This window comes from Bombus flavifrons, chromosome 14 (assembly GCF_040668555.2).
Source record: "Bombus flavifrons isolate JBK064 chromosome 14, iyBomFlav1_principal, whole genome shotgun sequence".
NCBI lineage: Eukaryota > Metazoa > Arthropoda > Insecta > Hymenoptera > Apidae > Bombus > Bombus flavifrons.
This window is the reverse complement of record NC_138455.1, coordinates 10,718,336-10,734,929: the sequence shown is the minus strand read 5'-3', so window position 1 is coordinate 10,734,929 and position 16,594 is coordinate 10,718,336. Positions and strand designations below refer to the sequence as shown.

The following is a 16,594-nucleotide window of genomic DNA, read 5'->3' as shown; positions in this document are numbered from 1 at the left end:
TGTTGATGTCTCATTAAGGACTAATAACTTAACGAATATTTATTAACAGCATAAAAAGTTGTATAAATAAAATATTCAACGTAAAACATAATGATAAATGGAACATCCGAAAGTGACAATTTTTATAGATATCTATAACATAGATAATTATATAAAATTTATTTCAAGAATTAACAATATCTTCTAAATCATATTCTGATTTATGATTATCACATTTACATGTTATGTGATATAAAAGCGTAACAAACGGATCCAAAAGAATTCATTGTATTTTTAAATTATTTTCGTTTAAGTGAAAGAGATTTATTTACAATTAATAATATGACAGCAACAAAATCTTTGTATTTTTGCTCATTGAATTAAATATAGTAAGCGGAAAGAAATTGTTCCTGTTTTGATTTTTCTATACAGATCAACTAGAAGTACGTAGCAATTCGTTTCGTATTCACAGTTCACGAGTGTTGTTAAAAAGTGTCGGTACTTGGAATGAAATTCGTTGTTTGCGCGCGTTCAATGAAGACGAGAGGCTATCGTTTTTCGTACACGGATCAACAATTGCTTACATGGCAAGGGCTCCAAGTGCTCATGAACGTTTGTGCTTCAGCAAGCATCAGCATTCGTGTGCGTCACGTGTCTGCGCCAACCGCTTAAGTGGTTCACAAACGTTTGCAAACCACTTAAGCGAATGGTGGATATGTGTTAATAGTTTCGCGACTTCTGCGAAGAGAGTGCTCCAAATATTCTTTATCTAGCAACAGATTTCAGAAAAGTAAATTAACGTTCCACGGCTGATTTAGTTTCATACATATGTAGAAATTGTGGAGAACATATTTTTATTATTATGTTAAGTGGGCACGACATCCGAATATGTTCAAAAATAGATAAAGTTTGAGTATCTTGTCAGAGATAATTAAGGAATGAAAAATTTAGACCTTTTTGGATGATATCAATGTAGCATTCAGCTTTACATTCCAATTTTCTTGAAGGAAGAAATGCCAAAAACGTGGCGATTTTCTTTATCATATACGATACCTCTTCTGTTAGTGATTCGTTAATTTGTCGCATACGTACTTCTGGAACAATCCGTATGAGGATAAAATATTTGATAGTTTTATAAAATAGTTTGCAAATAAATGTGTACAATACATCTATTCTACTGATATTCTATCAAAATTTTAATCAAGACTTTGTCCTCGTGAAGTAAATTAACATTGTATACATATAAAATAAGTATAAATATTTTGTACACGTGTTATCAACTTTGATTGAATGTCGTAATATATAATACGAAATATTGCAATATTTACCCCTAAGAGATGTATAAGGAACTAACGAATCGAGATTATTATCCTTGTTCATCGAACAACGTAATATTAAGTAGTTTACCTAAGTAAATTGCATTTTAATTCGTGTCTGTAGCACTGATGGAAAATATCTCAATACGAATCTCTAATTCAAGATTTGAAATAATAAATTCTGCCAAAACAGCCAAGGAAAAAATGAACAACTGGAAGAACGTTGAATAAGTTAGAATTAAAACTTAGAACAAATTGGAATTAAAATCTGCTAAAAAGCTATATAAAAGGTATTTGATTTTCTAAATGTTTTGAACAGTAATTTCGCACTTACATATATGTATGCACTTTATATCTAATTTGTCCTTGTGAGGATAAATGCGAGGCTAAAAAGACGTCTTGGCACCGTTAAATAATTTTTCGCATGTTAAAAAATGACAGTTTTTCGTTACCTTGACATTACATGTCGTAATTTACGATGAAAAATCGGAAAACGTCGGTGAATCGCTGTAGACGTGGAAAGTTTGATCTTCGCTTGGGAAAATGTTAGCTTCAGTTTTATAAGACTCCACTTTGTCGGAGATGCAACTGATCGTTCCCATGCGATTTTTACGTGCTGGATCGCCCGACTCAAAAAAATAGTTATAAAAATATAAATTAGAAAAGTTTACTCCTAGCGTACAAGTATTAATAAATATTTATTCGATCAAACTATTTAATTTCTCGATAACAGAATGATATGCAAGTGAAAAAAATCAACTTTTATGAAATAAGGATCGGGAAAGTCTCTCTTACGTTTCTTTTTAACAACGTTTGATCGAAAATTAGATTGGGATTTGTAAGACTTAGTGAAACATCGATCACCTGGTCGGAATCGCTGGAAATCGACTTCCGACTTCGATTTCGGCAATTTTCCGCGAACATCGAAGGACTGGAAATGTCTCTTGATTCTGACACTTCCTGGATAGTAGAGAGCTTACGGTCCTCTTCGTCATCGTCGTATATCTCCACGGTGGTCTCATGAATTCTGGCCTGACACTCTAGACAGGGAGGGATGTGTATGAGAGAGACCTAGCTAACCGAGGTCTCCTCGACAGACGGGCTCGCCAGTGCTTGTGTCTCACCGTTGGCATGTTTCACCTCGTCCTGGCTTGGACGTGATGCCGGTGGACTGCTCCGAGAACAGGAGGTCATGCTCTGCATTGTTTGACTACGACCGCCAGAAAATCGCATGCTGTATACTGCGCGGTTACCACTTTGAAGTCCACCCGTCTACAATAGTTTAACGAAACACTTAAGATCCGAAATATTATATTATAATATTACACCGAAAGTATAATTATTCTTATTAACTTAGAAATTATAACTTTGATGAGAATTATGTTCAATTATTCTTACGTTAAATTATTTGGCAGATCGAAAATATTTGAACAATATCCTAAATAAATGTATTTACGTAACAATATATTCACGGTTCTTTTACAGTGCTAATAAAATATTTCTGAAACTTGCGACTTCTATTCGTGCCGTAAATTCATCGAAATAGGTATTGATTCTTATGAAAGTTAAAGAATTATCACTTACAATGTTTTTAATATGAAACTGATGTAAGGATCACGTGAGGAGAGGTAGCAGAGATAGCAGTTTTATTTATTTGGAAATAAAAACGTGAAGCGCCATAAATTAATAAATTCCCAGCAGTTTATGTGTTCCTTTATTAAAGTAATTCGTCAAATCCAAATAAAATAAAAAACGCATAATACTTTGAACAGTAGAGTGCAGTGAACTAGTTCCTAAAACATATCTTTTTCCAATTGATTGTATTTAATATTACTCGTTAATAAGAAGAGCTACCTACTATTAGAGTAATCGTTTTGCTGCGATATGTTTTTTGTTAAATTTTGTATTACTCACATTAGCATGTCCAGGCCGAACATTTTTATATGGTTGAAAAAGTACCAAATATACTTTCGGAGTGAAAAGACAACCGAGAGCTACTGACGCAGAGATGTTGATGCACATGCACATGCTTGCGATTTGCACCTGTAAATTTATATTTACGTTCGTTTAATTCTTATTTCACCGAGAGCGGAATAACAATAAAGATAATAACAATCTTTCATATTTAAAATGTTCATCTACTTTAAAGTTTTTAAGTAAAGCTCTTGAAGTAAAATTACGAAGAATGTCACAAATTAATAATATATGAAAAGATGACTAAATATAAATACATTTATAATACAATTCATTTTGTATTTTCTTGCTGCATGCCTACAAAAAGGTTTTCTAATTTGTACTGTTATATGTATATACATATATGTACATATATAAATTACACATTAAACTGTTTTGAAACAATAAATTTAAAAAATCGTATCGAATTACCATTAATTGGTTCTCAGTTTGATACGCATAATCGCAAGATAATACGTGTCTCCTATGATTTTAGATACCGACCTTGTAGTCATTGTTTGAGCCAAAGTAGATGGGTACGAAAGCTAACCATACAATGCAAGTTGAATACATTGTAAAACCAATGTATTTCGCTTCGTTGAAATTCTCCGGTATCTTACGTGTTTTGAATGCGTACAAAGTGCACATGAGTATTAGAAACATATTGTAGACGAGGGACATCATCAATGAAAACGTGGAAACGCGGCATGTGAGTACTGCTGATAATGGATACGGATGAATTTCCGTGGTATCCGGTGGTTCAATGATTAGCCAGACGATAACACCAACTAATTGCACTGCGGTGATCCCTATAAAAACGGGAGTTACATAATACGATATCAAGAGGAAGAACAAGTTAATCATGCCGACTACAGTAAAAGCATCGCAACAACTTTGTACAATTTTAGATTTCAAGCTTTTAATTTTGATGGAAAAGTAAAATTTCGATATTTTATCAAAATATCTAGGCATATCCTTTGAAAATTATAAACTCACCGATAGCGATTACAACTTGGCTCTTCGGAGATGTATAAGAAGGCCTCTTTATACTCTTAGTTCCTTGATTGAATATGCGTGATATACGATTTGTTTTAGTTAGTATCGCGCTATAACAGATGCTTAAGCACAAGCCAAGACCGATTCTTAGATATGTGCAATTCCATGTAGTTGGTTTGCTTAATATCACGAAACTCATGCCGTAACACGATAGAATCCCTACTAGCAACACGTAACATAACTCGCGTCCAGAAGCCATAATTACTGGAGTACGATTGAAACTGGAATGTAATTAGTCAATTAGTATTAATAAAATAGAATAAGAGCAAGATTCTTATTCCGAGGTAACAATTTTGGGAAAATACATTTTATAACATTTAAATTCTTGAAATTATTAGTCGCGTATTTTTTACGTTAAAAACTAGGACAATTTATAGGTTAGATTGTAAACATACCGAATGAAAACTATAGTTGTAAACAAAGTACTAAGTATGCCAATGGATGCAAATATTAATGGCACCAATGCCCACGGACTAGTCCATGGAATAACTTCTGCTGTTAGTTTGATGCAACTTGTTACTGTTTCATCCGGTGCATATCCTGGACCACAGCTGCGACAAGTGTCATTAAAAACGTAAGCGTCTTCGCGACATGCCACGCAACTCCAACAACAGGCTTCCTGGAAATATCGTTACATTACAAAATATTATTTCTAAGAATACAAAGTTGAATAACCTTTATACATGAAAATTAAACTGTAGTTACTTTGTAAACCAGATAGAAGGATATTAAATTGAATTATTTACTCGTATTATTCACCTGAAAATTGCGTACATGACCCAGCGGGCAATTATCGCTGCATAAACTTCGAGGGATGTGCATTTCTCCGGGTCCTGTTGCCCACCTTGTCATGTTAATATCAAGGTCCAATCTGAGAATAAGAATTGCAAAATTTCATTGCGTTTATTATCGAGATTTATATGAAATATCCTTCAAAACTTCCTTAAGATAGATTAGAGATATTTGGACGAACAGCTGGATAGCTAATTTAATAAACTCGGATAAAAAATTGTTATAATTGTAATGCTTACTCCTCTTTCCATGTACCGATAAGAACATAATCAAAACGCCCATCTTCTTTTCTTTGATACTGATATATATTATAAAATCCATACGCATCGCCATCGGATTTGAACTTAATTTCAGTACCTTGACGACCTGAATGTTATTCAAAGAAAGTGCAAATTAATTGTATGTACAGGTCTATCCACAAAAAATAATGTTTGATAATGACACGAATTAAGGTGAAAGAATGATAAATAAATTTATTTATAAGATATCTGCAGATGTAAATTATCCAATTTCAAATTGTAAGTAGAATTAGAGAAAAACATTAAGATCAAAGATTCTACGGAGGACCATAAAGACGACACTTACCGATAAAACTAACATTTCGAATATGTTGAAGAAGTTGTTGACCGTCTGGGGCTGGACGAAGATCTTCACACAAATAATGGTTAGTTCCAGCATTGTTTATACATTCTTCGTTTATTAAATTATGAACACCATGCGCCATTGCGTAAACTGCATCAACTAAAATCAATCAAGCGTAGTGTTTTTGGTTTTTTAGAGGGAAAATGGTGTAAATTTTGCAAGCGTTAGCTGCAGTTTATTCTCAAGAGGAGAGATAAACAAAAGTTAACAGATTACAAAAAAGTCATATTATTTCCTATGTTCTTCTATTATTTAGATTATTCTTTCAACGTATACTTTCCCTGTGGATACTTTCGTAATTAAATGGAATTGTTAAAAGATGAAATTTAATTTCTATGTTCTCCTTCAGACTTGCTTAAATAATTTCATGAAGTCATATATAAATAATAGAGATATCTCTCACCGACAAATGGCACCAATCCTTCTTGCTCATAATCAATTAATTTCTCGTTACCAGTACAGGGTGTCATGCCAGCAGACAAATTTGCATTGAAGCTGCATTTGTGATGCTGAGACCAAAATTCTCGAAACCAAATATTTCGACAATTTACTATTTTTCCAGGCAATTTCTTATGTGGCACGTTACTTTCACTCTGACCATCACACTCATTATCCACTCTTGGTCGAAGGCTTAAATAATAGTCATCAAAATCTGAAAATAATAGTTATTTTAAAACATTGAATGTATCTACGATATCTTTAAAACAGAGATTTAATTTGGTATATTACACAGCTTATTAAAATGTTAGCGTTAGGTTTAATATTGAAATGAAAAAATGAGGTTTCCATCGCACATGTCTAACAAAGCAAACAGGATCTCACACAAATAATTAATATCTTTGATTAAGATATTTTTCTTTGATCCTACTCATTAACCCAATTGATTTTGATCGCAGAAGTCTCGCTTTGCAATTAGCCAATTGAAGATACTTGTACTATCTCCCAAAGATACCTTACGAATCCTTTTTCTCTTATCTTTTTATCTTATCCAGAAACTTTAATTTTGCTCAGAGCATGGAGAATTTCAAACAAGCTGAAGTTTCTTTCTAATTGGATAATTATCAATCATTTTTGAGCCTCGTTTTCTCGCGTTTTACTCAGGCGAATCTTTACTTTTCAAAGTATTATATGGAAAACCTCATTCTTGAATAAAGTTTGTAAACATTTAAACAACACAATCGTCCAGAAGGGCGAATGGAACAAAAATGTTGAGATTCTTAGATTCGTCAATCGAAACTCGACCAAGTATTTGTAATCAATTTACCTTGAAGGGATGTTCTATAAGGCAAAATTGTGATTGCACCCTCCGCCGCGAATTCTTGATCTCTCACTGGATATACTTTAGCACCCCACGAATCGCTACCTATCCACATGAAATGGCCTGTACGATTAGCTCTAACAGTTGCCTGTAGAAGTTTCCTGCGAATAATAAACAATTTCTTTTTGAATGAGAAACAACAAATAATTCTTATCAATTAACATGGAGAGAACTGATAGACAATTGAAATGTTTGTTACATGACCACACATTTTATATAATTATTTCATATATATGTTACACACTTAGCAGCATCGAATTAACCCTTGACATCTTTAATGAAAGATATGGTTGATATTGGACCAGGTAATATCGTTGAAAGAAATGATTAATGACCTGCTTGGAAATGACGTGCAAAAACGGTTGAGTGGAGTAAGGAGAGCAAGAAGCAGTCGATTTTTACCTTATGTTATCTTCATCGACGAATAAAACGACACCCCTGGCATTGTGTTTCGAACCGAGTCTTTCGACAATTTTATCGAAATCTTCGGCTTTCGCATTTCTCAAAATCTTCTCGCTGACTGCTACGCAGATACTATACTCCGTCGACAATGAGGTAAAACTGGCAATACCCTGTACAGAATGGACGAGTAACAGTTAATCGAGGTGGTCGATTAAACGTTGGAACAATATGAAAAATGTTTTTACGAAGGGATTTTTTATTATTAGTCAGAAATGTTGTTAAAGTAGTTAGATTTATGGCACGAACTTTTGACAAGTCTATTGTTGAGAATGCATTAATTAAAACTTTTATAATCGACCATAAGAGCTAGATATTATATCGTGAGCGAGGAAAGTCAAAAAGTTCAAATTGATAGGATAAGGATTTAAGATGCGTTCAAAGAGATTGATAAGCTTCTTTAAATTTAGATCTATTAGTTTGTCACGTCATAGACAATGGATGATATCCTGGGAAAATTAAAGTAAAATTTGTGCGATATTGTGTTGCTTTGTAACAAATACGTAAAGATCAATGGTGTCATGGAAAATAGGCGTTCAATTTGCATAAATATTCACCGTCTACTGATTAACGTAAAAAGTTGTATTCCTTATATAAAACGCAGGTTATTAAAATATTAATCTGACGAGAAGCATAAACGATTACAAATGTACGATATATCATTACGGTACTTTTTATAACGGATCATTCCAAGTCATTATCCTGGAGGAAATAGAAGCGAAGATGAGTATAACTAGAGAAAAAATGGAATTGTTGATACGCATGAAGAATGTACAAGTATTAATTACCTTTTCTCCGTAATCACCTTCAACTGCAACCGTAGATACGTATTTCCAACCGAGTTGATGAATGATTTCCACCATGGCTTGAGCTTGAAAATTATCTGGCGGCACTACCCTACTAAAATATTCGAAGCGACTTTTATCCGACAATTCTGTGCTCGTTGATGCGTAGCTTATCTGTGGTATCTGAAACCGGTGTAATAATCATCTCTCTTTCCACGTTTCAACAAATTTTTTACAATACTAACGAACGAGTGTTACTACGTTTTGTAATAGAGGTATTTAAAACGTTAATAAAATCCATTTCTTTTGACGTGGAACACGCGAATAATCGAAATATATGAAAAGTTTGATCTTCCATATAAATGAAATTAAATATACAATTTTAGAAGGACATAGAAAATACATATTATCCTTTTCTCGAAGTTTCAACAGAAGAATTTTAAACAGTTTTCAACGTTGATAAGAAATGGTAGAAAGTTCGAAACGAGTAGTTTCTAATTTTTTCCACTGAATTGCTTCAAGAGCTATTAATTAACTTACTGGGTTCGCGTCAGCACTCGAAATAGAAGAACAAGAAACAAAACCGCGAACAACGCGCTGGATTTAAACGATCTAGCCTGACAAACAACGCTTAATTGAATTAACGCTCGGCAAATTACGCTACAAAACTCAACGTGTTTGATACTTTTTGTATAGCTGCGCATTCTGTTTGCGAGTTTTTAATGAAAACAGTAATCTGTTCGGTGATGCGTTACGAATGACGAAAATTCAAGATTACAACATTGTTACGCTATTTGTACAGAGCATTTTTAACTGTTTATACCCCGACAGTGTTTCATAGTATTGCTCGGATTAAAATATTACCAGAAACGAAATACTCTTGGCCCTCGACTAAGATTTATACGTATCATTTCTTTTAAGATCTCCAAGGTGCTATAAAGCTCAGTGGTACCAGCACTCAGAGACACCATATTTAATTACAGGAAGAGGAAGTACAGTAGCGGTGTCGTTTTTGTTCCTGCGAATTCATTTCGTTCGTTTTTCTTTCGGCAACTTGTATTCTTGCGCTCTTGATTAATCACTCTTATAATTGTTTTTCACAAGATAACGATGATTTCATACGTTCCATCTTTTCACATACATCCGCCCTTTACAGTTATTTCACCGATAATTTCAGTATCACGGGATAAATCAAAGCATGCGATATATTCGGAACAAGGAACATCGAAAAATGATTGAACAATTTGCAAACTGAGGATCCATCCTTAAGATTCTGAAATTTCCATTGGAAACATTTTTTCACGCAGCTTTGAAGTTGGAATCTTTTGATATGTATGATTTTATATGATGTAAATGCGTTCAAAACCGTGCAGGTGGAAGAAGCATGCGAAGTATGTGGGCGGACGGGTTGAACGGTATTAAAACGAATGGAAAAATGCAAAACGGATTTCACTGATTTATTCGAACATTTCTCTGTAAGCCTATATATGTAGTTGAATATCTGACTATAGTCTTGCGCGTAATCGTTTAGCTTCGATCAGTCGAGGGAACAGGTACCGAAAGACGATAAATGATTTTGAACATTTGAATTTTGCATATTTCTGGATAAAAAGTCGTAACGTGAAACGATGAAAAATCTGTCCGCTATTTTAACATATCTTTTTGGTACGCTGATAGTAAACGTACGAATTTTTCACTTCAATGAGAATGATTTTTAACTACTGACCTTGAATAATCGCAGAATATTGGCTACCATAATGGAGACTACGCTAAACGAAGCTCCTATAACACCCGTGACAGGTTTATGGGGCACATACATCGGTGGTTTGTCATTTTCACATTTGTATTCCGATATATCCTGAAAACGAATAAAAGAGAAATCACGCGTGTTTGTATTGTGTCTATTCTACTTGTCGATCAGATTTGCTTATATCGATGCTTTGAATTAAAAACTGATATCGCATATATATGTATGTACATGTATGTATTGTATAAATGGAAATCATTGAACGAACAGATTGTATCGAGTAGTTTATCGTTAATAAACTGTTATGGTGTATCAGAATCGGTAGCCTATTGCACTTTGTACAAAAGAACTTCATTGGTTAATGTGAATGTTGATTTTGTATGCATAAAAATATCCATTTGAATTTTTGTTAAATCAAGTTGACCATTTTGCGTCTTTTATTTCCACTAATTTCTCTTTTACAATTTTATATTCATTCTGCTTGTTCTACTGAAAAATATTGTGGAAATATACTACAACCATCTATTTTGCTTAACTAAGTCACTAAAATAAAAGCATAATTTTCAAACAAGGTTTCGCTTCATAGTTGGATAAATTTTTCAAAATAGATATAGAGATATTTTCAGAAAAACACGTACAAAATGTTCGCAGCGTGATTGAAAAACCAGTGATGTTTCATGCACAAACAAATCGCAAATACGTGTATGAAATAAAATTTTATCATACCTAGTTTTATACGAGGAGCTGAATGTTGGGAGTATATTAAATATACATACGTGCGATTCGCTAGAAGGCATGTATCGTTGCGTTTTTAAATGTAAATTTAATGAAATTCTCATTTTAATTTTTAATTTTCATAAAGTCTAATTACTAATCGTTGTTGCAACCGGAGCAGAAAATATGACGCCCAAGTAATTTAAAGCTTATTTCTAAGGTAGAGATACAGAGCTATGAAACATTCGATTGATCCACTATGGTTATTGATTCGTTTACTAGTTTCTTTATCGACGATCTCTATTTAACGTAAAATTATTATCTCGTGTTCTAAATAATAATCGATCGTTTATTAATAGCTATAAATCTCCAGACAAAATTTATGTAAAATGAGGGATAGGTAATTGGAGCTCAGTTTGTCGTTGAAGAGTTGTTGGTTACGAGTCTGGTCAATGCTAGACTTATGCTACTTATACATAGTAGCAGCGTCCGTCATGCTTGAAACGGACGGGAGATGACAGAGTATCGATTCTAAATTTTCTACTTCGCGTCAGATACCAAAGAAATAGTGGTCTCTGCAAAGGTTATATCTGCATCGGTGCTATCGCCGCATCTAGGTATATAACGCCAAAGCAGGGAGTAGCAGATGCTCTTCTGAATCATTTCCACTTCACTAAGAATACTAAATGACACCGCGTAAAATGTTCTCCATCATTTTCCATGTTGTTTTGCAGAGTAAATTAAAGAAAGATGTAGTCTTCTTCAAAGTTTCGTTGTAACTTAAGCATTTTCCGATATGTAAATCACTCGTACTATACATGTTCATCTCTGTTGAAAAGTTTTGCAATAGTCATCATATTAGTTTAAAAATAAGAAAATGTAAATAAAAGTTGAGAAAAATACGATTCAGAAATATGATTCAGTTTGAATCTTCGTACGACAGAAAATAAATTAATGTATCGCTTAGTTTACTTAAAAATACATGTAATAATAGTAACTTATTACGATAAGTAAGTTGATATGTAAGAGCAGTCGTAATTATATGAAATAATTCTTTGAGAAAAATTAATAGCCTGTAATATGTGTTTTCTTCCTACTACCGGTTATCATCAACCGATAGTCGATAACTTATTAAAATTCGTTAGAAGAGGTAATTTATTTAAGTAATTTTCAATCAAGTCTATCGATTAATTCTATTGCAAATGAATATTATTTTTAAATACGTAATATCCTATAAAATATACTATACATGAAGCTTCAAGTGTTAAACGGACTGAAATTGATAAATCTGGTCTATTAATTTCTGGTGTTAGATGGGTAAAGATTAATCTACTGCCTTGAGGGTATACTTAAACTTGATAAGGTAATCTAAGAAGATACCTAATTTTCTATTATTTAAACATATATTTTACATACACTTACATTATTTTAAATATTTATCGAACAACTATGATTTTATTTTTTCTATCTTTTGTATCTTAGCTTGGCTTTATGGATAAATTGGTTGCATCTATTTAGAATTTATTTTTTTACTAAAAAGAAAGCATACAGACAAAACACAAATATGTAATTCATTATTATCCATTTTTTTTCAACTGGATATTTTTTAAAACATTTGCTTACAGGTGGAAAGATTTCCTATCGTAAATCCTACAGAAGAATACTCGATGTACTGCATCGTACAGAATTCAGATCTATCTGACATAATCATGGTTTCAACAAGTAGAAAATATGAATGAAAATGGTGAATTCACATATTCTGAAGACAAATCTGGCGATAAAGTCGCGCATAAAATGATTTCTCAAAAGGGAATATGCAATCGTGTAGGAAGAAGATTTGTAAGGAACATTACAGTTATTTTAGCAGAGAGAAGAGTAAAAGGAAGAAATCTTCGAATAAAACTGTTTCTTACTAATTTGTTATGTTAAACGATATCTATCACGCGAAAGACGACGCATGAGTTGTCAAGTTAAGTAATGGTATTGCAGTGCTAAAGATTAGATACGTCTCTCCTACAAATGTAAAATTTATGAGCTTAAAATGTCTTAATACTGTACATGTACTTACTTGATTCATATAAGATCTGACGAATTCCATACTCTGATCAAGTGCATATGTATCACTGCTGCAGGAGTCGAGAATAAGCGCGCCTAACGTGGTGTTTGGCAATAATTCATCGTCTGAATTTATTTCATCGAGAACGTACAACATAGCCTCCAAACGTTGCATTCCTTTTTCTTCTTTCACTGCACCGCATGGTGATTGACCGATGGAACCTGCCACCTATGAATAAAAATATGATTATGAATAAAATCCATGAATAATATGATAGATTTCCGGTATATACTCGATAATCGTGTTCCCTCACACTTACTTTTTAAAGATAAACTTAACAAAAGCTGCTTATTGAATTGTATGCTACCGTATATCAAAAATATACAAGTCATACATCGCTTACATAAATAGATTTAAAAAATGTACACTCATGTGAAAATATATCACAGAGTTGGAAATAATTCCGTTTCTACCTTTGCATTTTTGTGTATGTAAGTAGCGAATTATCAACGAGTTGAAAAATTCTTATGAAATTTTCAAATTTGTTTGTTTTTTCTCGGATTTATGCAGGCACGTTTTTTCACTAATTTATTAATTACATGTTTATTTATTTCGGCTGGTTCGTTTGATAATATTCTTTAGTAAACAAGGGTTTATTGATTTTACAGCGCTTGACAATGTTTTTATCCAAGTGCTATAAATGCTCGAACCAGTTGCAGTCGGGATTTTGTGCTTACAGCGACGATAATTCTTTCCGTCGAAAAATTTCCTTGTAATTTTACGTTTATGCGTGAGATAATTCTTTCGTTAGAAAATAAATGGATCCCAGGAGTTCATTCTTTTTTCTCAGCGGACTGTTGTTCATTTTTTAGTAGTAATTTTTTCATATCTCTGTCCGTGTTAATATGTTTTCTATAAATTGTAAATCGTCTGCCGTAATTAACGAAAAGCAGCCAGGTATTAGCACAGATCCACTTCAGTGTTTAACGGTTGCACTAATCACGATGATCTAAAAACCTCTGCCCATGTTTTTCATCGGCTAAAAATTTACGAATTTTGTAGAATAAAAAGAGTGTGAATGACATTTTTGAAACAATTGTTCTTTCCCGTGGAAAACATTCATGAAAAATTTAAAGATACAAAAATGTACAGAATGCACTTATGTGGAAAGATATATAGAACTAATTGTTGGATTTGTTTAATTCCTACCGTGTACTCTAAATATCTTTAGTCGCTGAATCTGTTTAATCGTCCTTTTCAGAATCACTCGGTTTGCTATAAATGACTGTCTTTTTAGTGCTCATTGTCAGCCTGGTGATATCCTATCTCTTTTACTCGCATACAAATTTATATCTCTTGGGTAAAAAGACGGAATTCAGGTTTCAATTATGTACAAGAGATTAAACAATTTTTTACCACCTCTTTGCTCTCGTATCATACGATCCTATCGCACCATAATTCTCCGTGGGCGTGATCTTAGACGGTTTTCTGCAGTTCCATTTCGTTTTAGATGATTTACTATCTTCGGAAAGCTTCCTGCGAAGATATTAAAATCTGACGCGATTTTTCCAAGCGTGTCTTCTTTTATCCGCCTATTAAATATACCTAAGTGATCTTTTATGTAGGCATAATTTCACAAACTTTCCACTCTTTAAATTCACAGTTCCCTTTAAATGCGAAAGTATAGATTTGAAAATCGGCGCTGTAAAATAAAGCAAATGTTCGAGCAATTCTTATTGTATTTATTTTATCGTATGTGCTTTCTCTGGCAAGACGGAAAATAAGGAAAATAAAATACTAAAATTACTCGGCAGAAAACTGTCGCCCTTGGTATCGTTTATGCAGCAATTGAGTCAACTCGAGCACCTATCTTCCATATAATACAAGGTGTCCCATGTTTTGGAAATTTTACCAGTATGTAAAGCTTCATTAAGTAGTTATAATAAAAATACGAAATACAGAAAGAATAATATAAATTTTGGTGACACGTTATCAAGGGAAATCAATCTTTCTTAAAAACTATAAAATTCAATCTATGGTTTCAGGGAAGGAAAGCAAATTAAGAAGAAAGAAAAAAAGAGGAATATATCAAACGAATATGGATACGTGTGGTGAATTGATACAAAGAGATAATTGATTCATTAAGATGAATTGGAATCAGAATGAACTTCATAAAATAATAAAATTCATATCTTGAAATGAAATATTCTCAGGTAACGCAGTAACTGCCTGGTACCTTATATCTTTACCATAACTTTTTAATGAAGTTTCAAACGATCTATATTTATATAACGTTTTTGTCTCAGTTATACTCATAGAATATCCAAAAAGAAATTTGGCCTTGGAAAGCTTAGAGCACTCTAACACCTGCACATTTCTTCTGTTTCTATTTCATTCTGCCTTTAATCCTATTCAAGTAAACTACGCAGACATTTTCAGGACACATTCGATCAGGTTGTTATTTTATGGACTAAGAACCTGAATCAGAGTACTATGCTACTAGCTCTGGATATATGGCATGGCTTAATTCCTATTGTTAACGTGTGTGTACATTGTACATCGTAAACAATTAGCTGCATCTAAAAGAGAATGTGCTTGATGAACCCTATAAGCTAGCAAAGTTTCGTTAAACATTGAGCGAGACAGTTGGACAGTTTTCCTCGTTACTTTGGATAACACAAAAGCTGTTACAACTCGTTCATACTTACAAAGTGGAAGAATTACAGTCACATATTCTCTTCTGTTATAATAACGTTAGAATAACTTGTTACTTGATATCAAAGAGAATATAAAATGTACTTCATATCTCGCTAATCTTACAGACGTTTCTTCATAAGTACAATATAAAGTTCGTTATTTATGCGCTCATACAGCGTTAATAAATTTGTTGGAAATTTTTTTAAAGTGCGAAACTATCAGAATCTTCGCATAATTTTTAACATTTACAGTATTTCAGTAATTATTCCAACAAATGGATTGTAAATAGAAAAAGAAATTCTTTCAAACATCACTCTGAACGCATCTAATGTTACGAAGTTTCTCTTTGGGATCTGATGTTTGTTATCTTGCGATAAGTTCCATTTTCTTGCACAAATACGTTTGTCTATCAAGGAAAAACTGACCTTAGAAGATCGAATCGTCTATCTGACCTATTTTTAGTACGCGAAGAAAACTTAAATGCGCGCCTGTCGTGATTTATGTAGTAAGTACGTACATGTTTCTTTCTCTTGATATTGGGTCAGTCCATAAGTTCGTGCGCATTTCTGTACATTTGTGAAAAACACGTGATCCGTAAAAATCGCCTTACGAAGATGGAACTCAAAAGCCACCGTCAAGATGACAGAGAATTATACGTATAAACATATTGCAGATTGAAGACAAGCTTAACATCACATTTTCAATTATTCTGTTAAATTATAGTAATACGAATTTTGTGAACTAAATTGTTGAACGATTAATAAATTGTTATTGTAGTTATTATAAACAGTTGCTTCTACTTCATATAGCATACATAAAGTAATAATACAAAAATATATATATTCGTCCTTTTTTCATAACAAATACTATACATCGTTTTAAAAGTTACATCTCAGCTATTACTTCGATAAAAATGTATGGTGATCGACGATGATCCAGCGTTTTTGTTTTTTTTTTTAATATGACAATTTCGTCAAATTACTCTTCTCTATGTATTATTAAAAGACAACGAATTGTAGGCATTGTATGACATTTATCTATGAAAGGAAAGCCCTAAGTTACTAATGCTATAATAATATC

The 16,594-nt window shown here is 32.9% G+C and overlaps 1 protein-coding gene across 12 annotated transcripts in view; it reads right to left on the bottom strand.

Moving 5' to 3' along the window:
• Positions 1–603: 603 nt before the first annotated feature.
• LOC138186832 (metabotropic glutamate receptor 8) overlaps positions 604–16,594 on the bottom strand; it is a 46,240-nt gene continuing 30,249 nt past the window's right edge. For 5 of the 12 annotated variants that reach the window (XM_069127065.1, XM_069127068.1, XM_069127067.1 and 2 more), the window contains 16 exons: positions 12,830–13,045; positions 10,027–10,158; positions 8,304–8,483; positions 7,459–7,628; positions 7,003–7,157; positions 6,142–6,390; positions 5,682–5,837; positions 5,336–5,462; positions 5,064–5,175; positions 4,700–4,923; positions 4,245–4,525; positions 3,753–4,057; positions 3,210–3,338; positions 2,420–2,567; positions 2,160–2,335; positions 604–1,924 (listed from right to left, as the gene is read on the bottom strand). In XM_069127065.1, the coding sequence (XP_068983166.1) occupies positions 1,769–1,924; positions 2,160–2,335; positions 2,420–2,567; positions 3,210–3,338; positions 3,753–4,057; positions 4,245–4,525; positions 4,700–4,923; positions 5,064–5,175; positions 5,336–5,462; positions 5,682–5,837; positions 6,142–6,390; positions 7,003–7,157; positions 7,459–7,628; positions 8,304–8,483; positions 10,027–10,158; positions 12,830–13,045 (2,916 nt within the window). In that variant the 3' untranslated portion in view covers positions 604–1,768. Of the gene's footprint in view, positions 1,925–2,159; positions 2,336–2,419; positions 2,568–2,879; positions 3,100–3,209; positions 3,339–3,752; positions 4,058–4,244; positions 4,526–4,699; positions 4,924–5,063; positions 5,176–5,335; positions 5,463–5,681; positions 5,838–6,141; positions 6,391–7,002; positions 7,158–7,458; positions 7,629–8,303; positions 8,484–10,026; positions 10,159–12,829; positions 13,046–13,136; positions 13,857–14,026; positions 14,752–16,594 lie in introns of those variants that run through there. The other 7 variants (XM_069127075.1, XM_069127074.1, XM_069127070.1 and 4 more) reach the window with 7 other exon arrangements.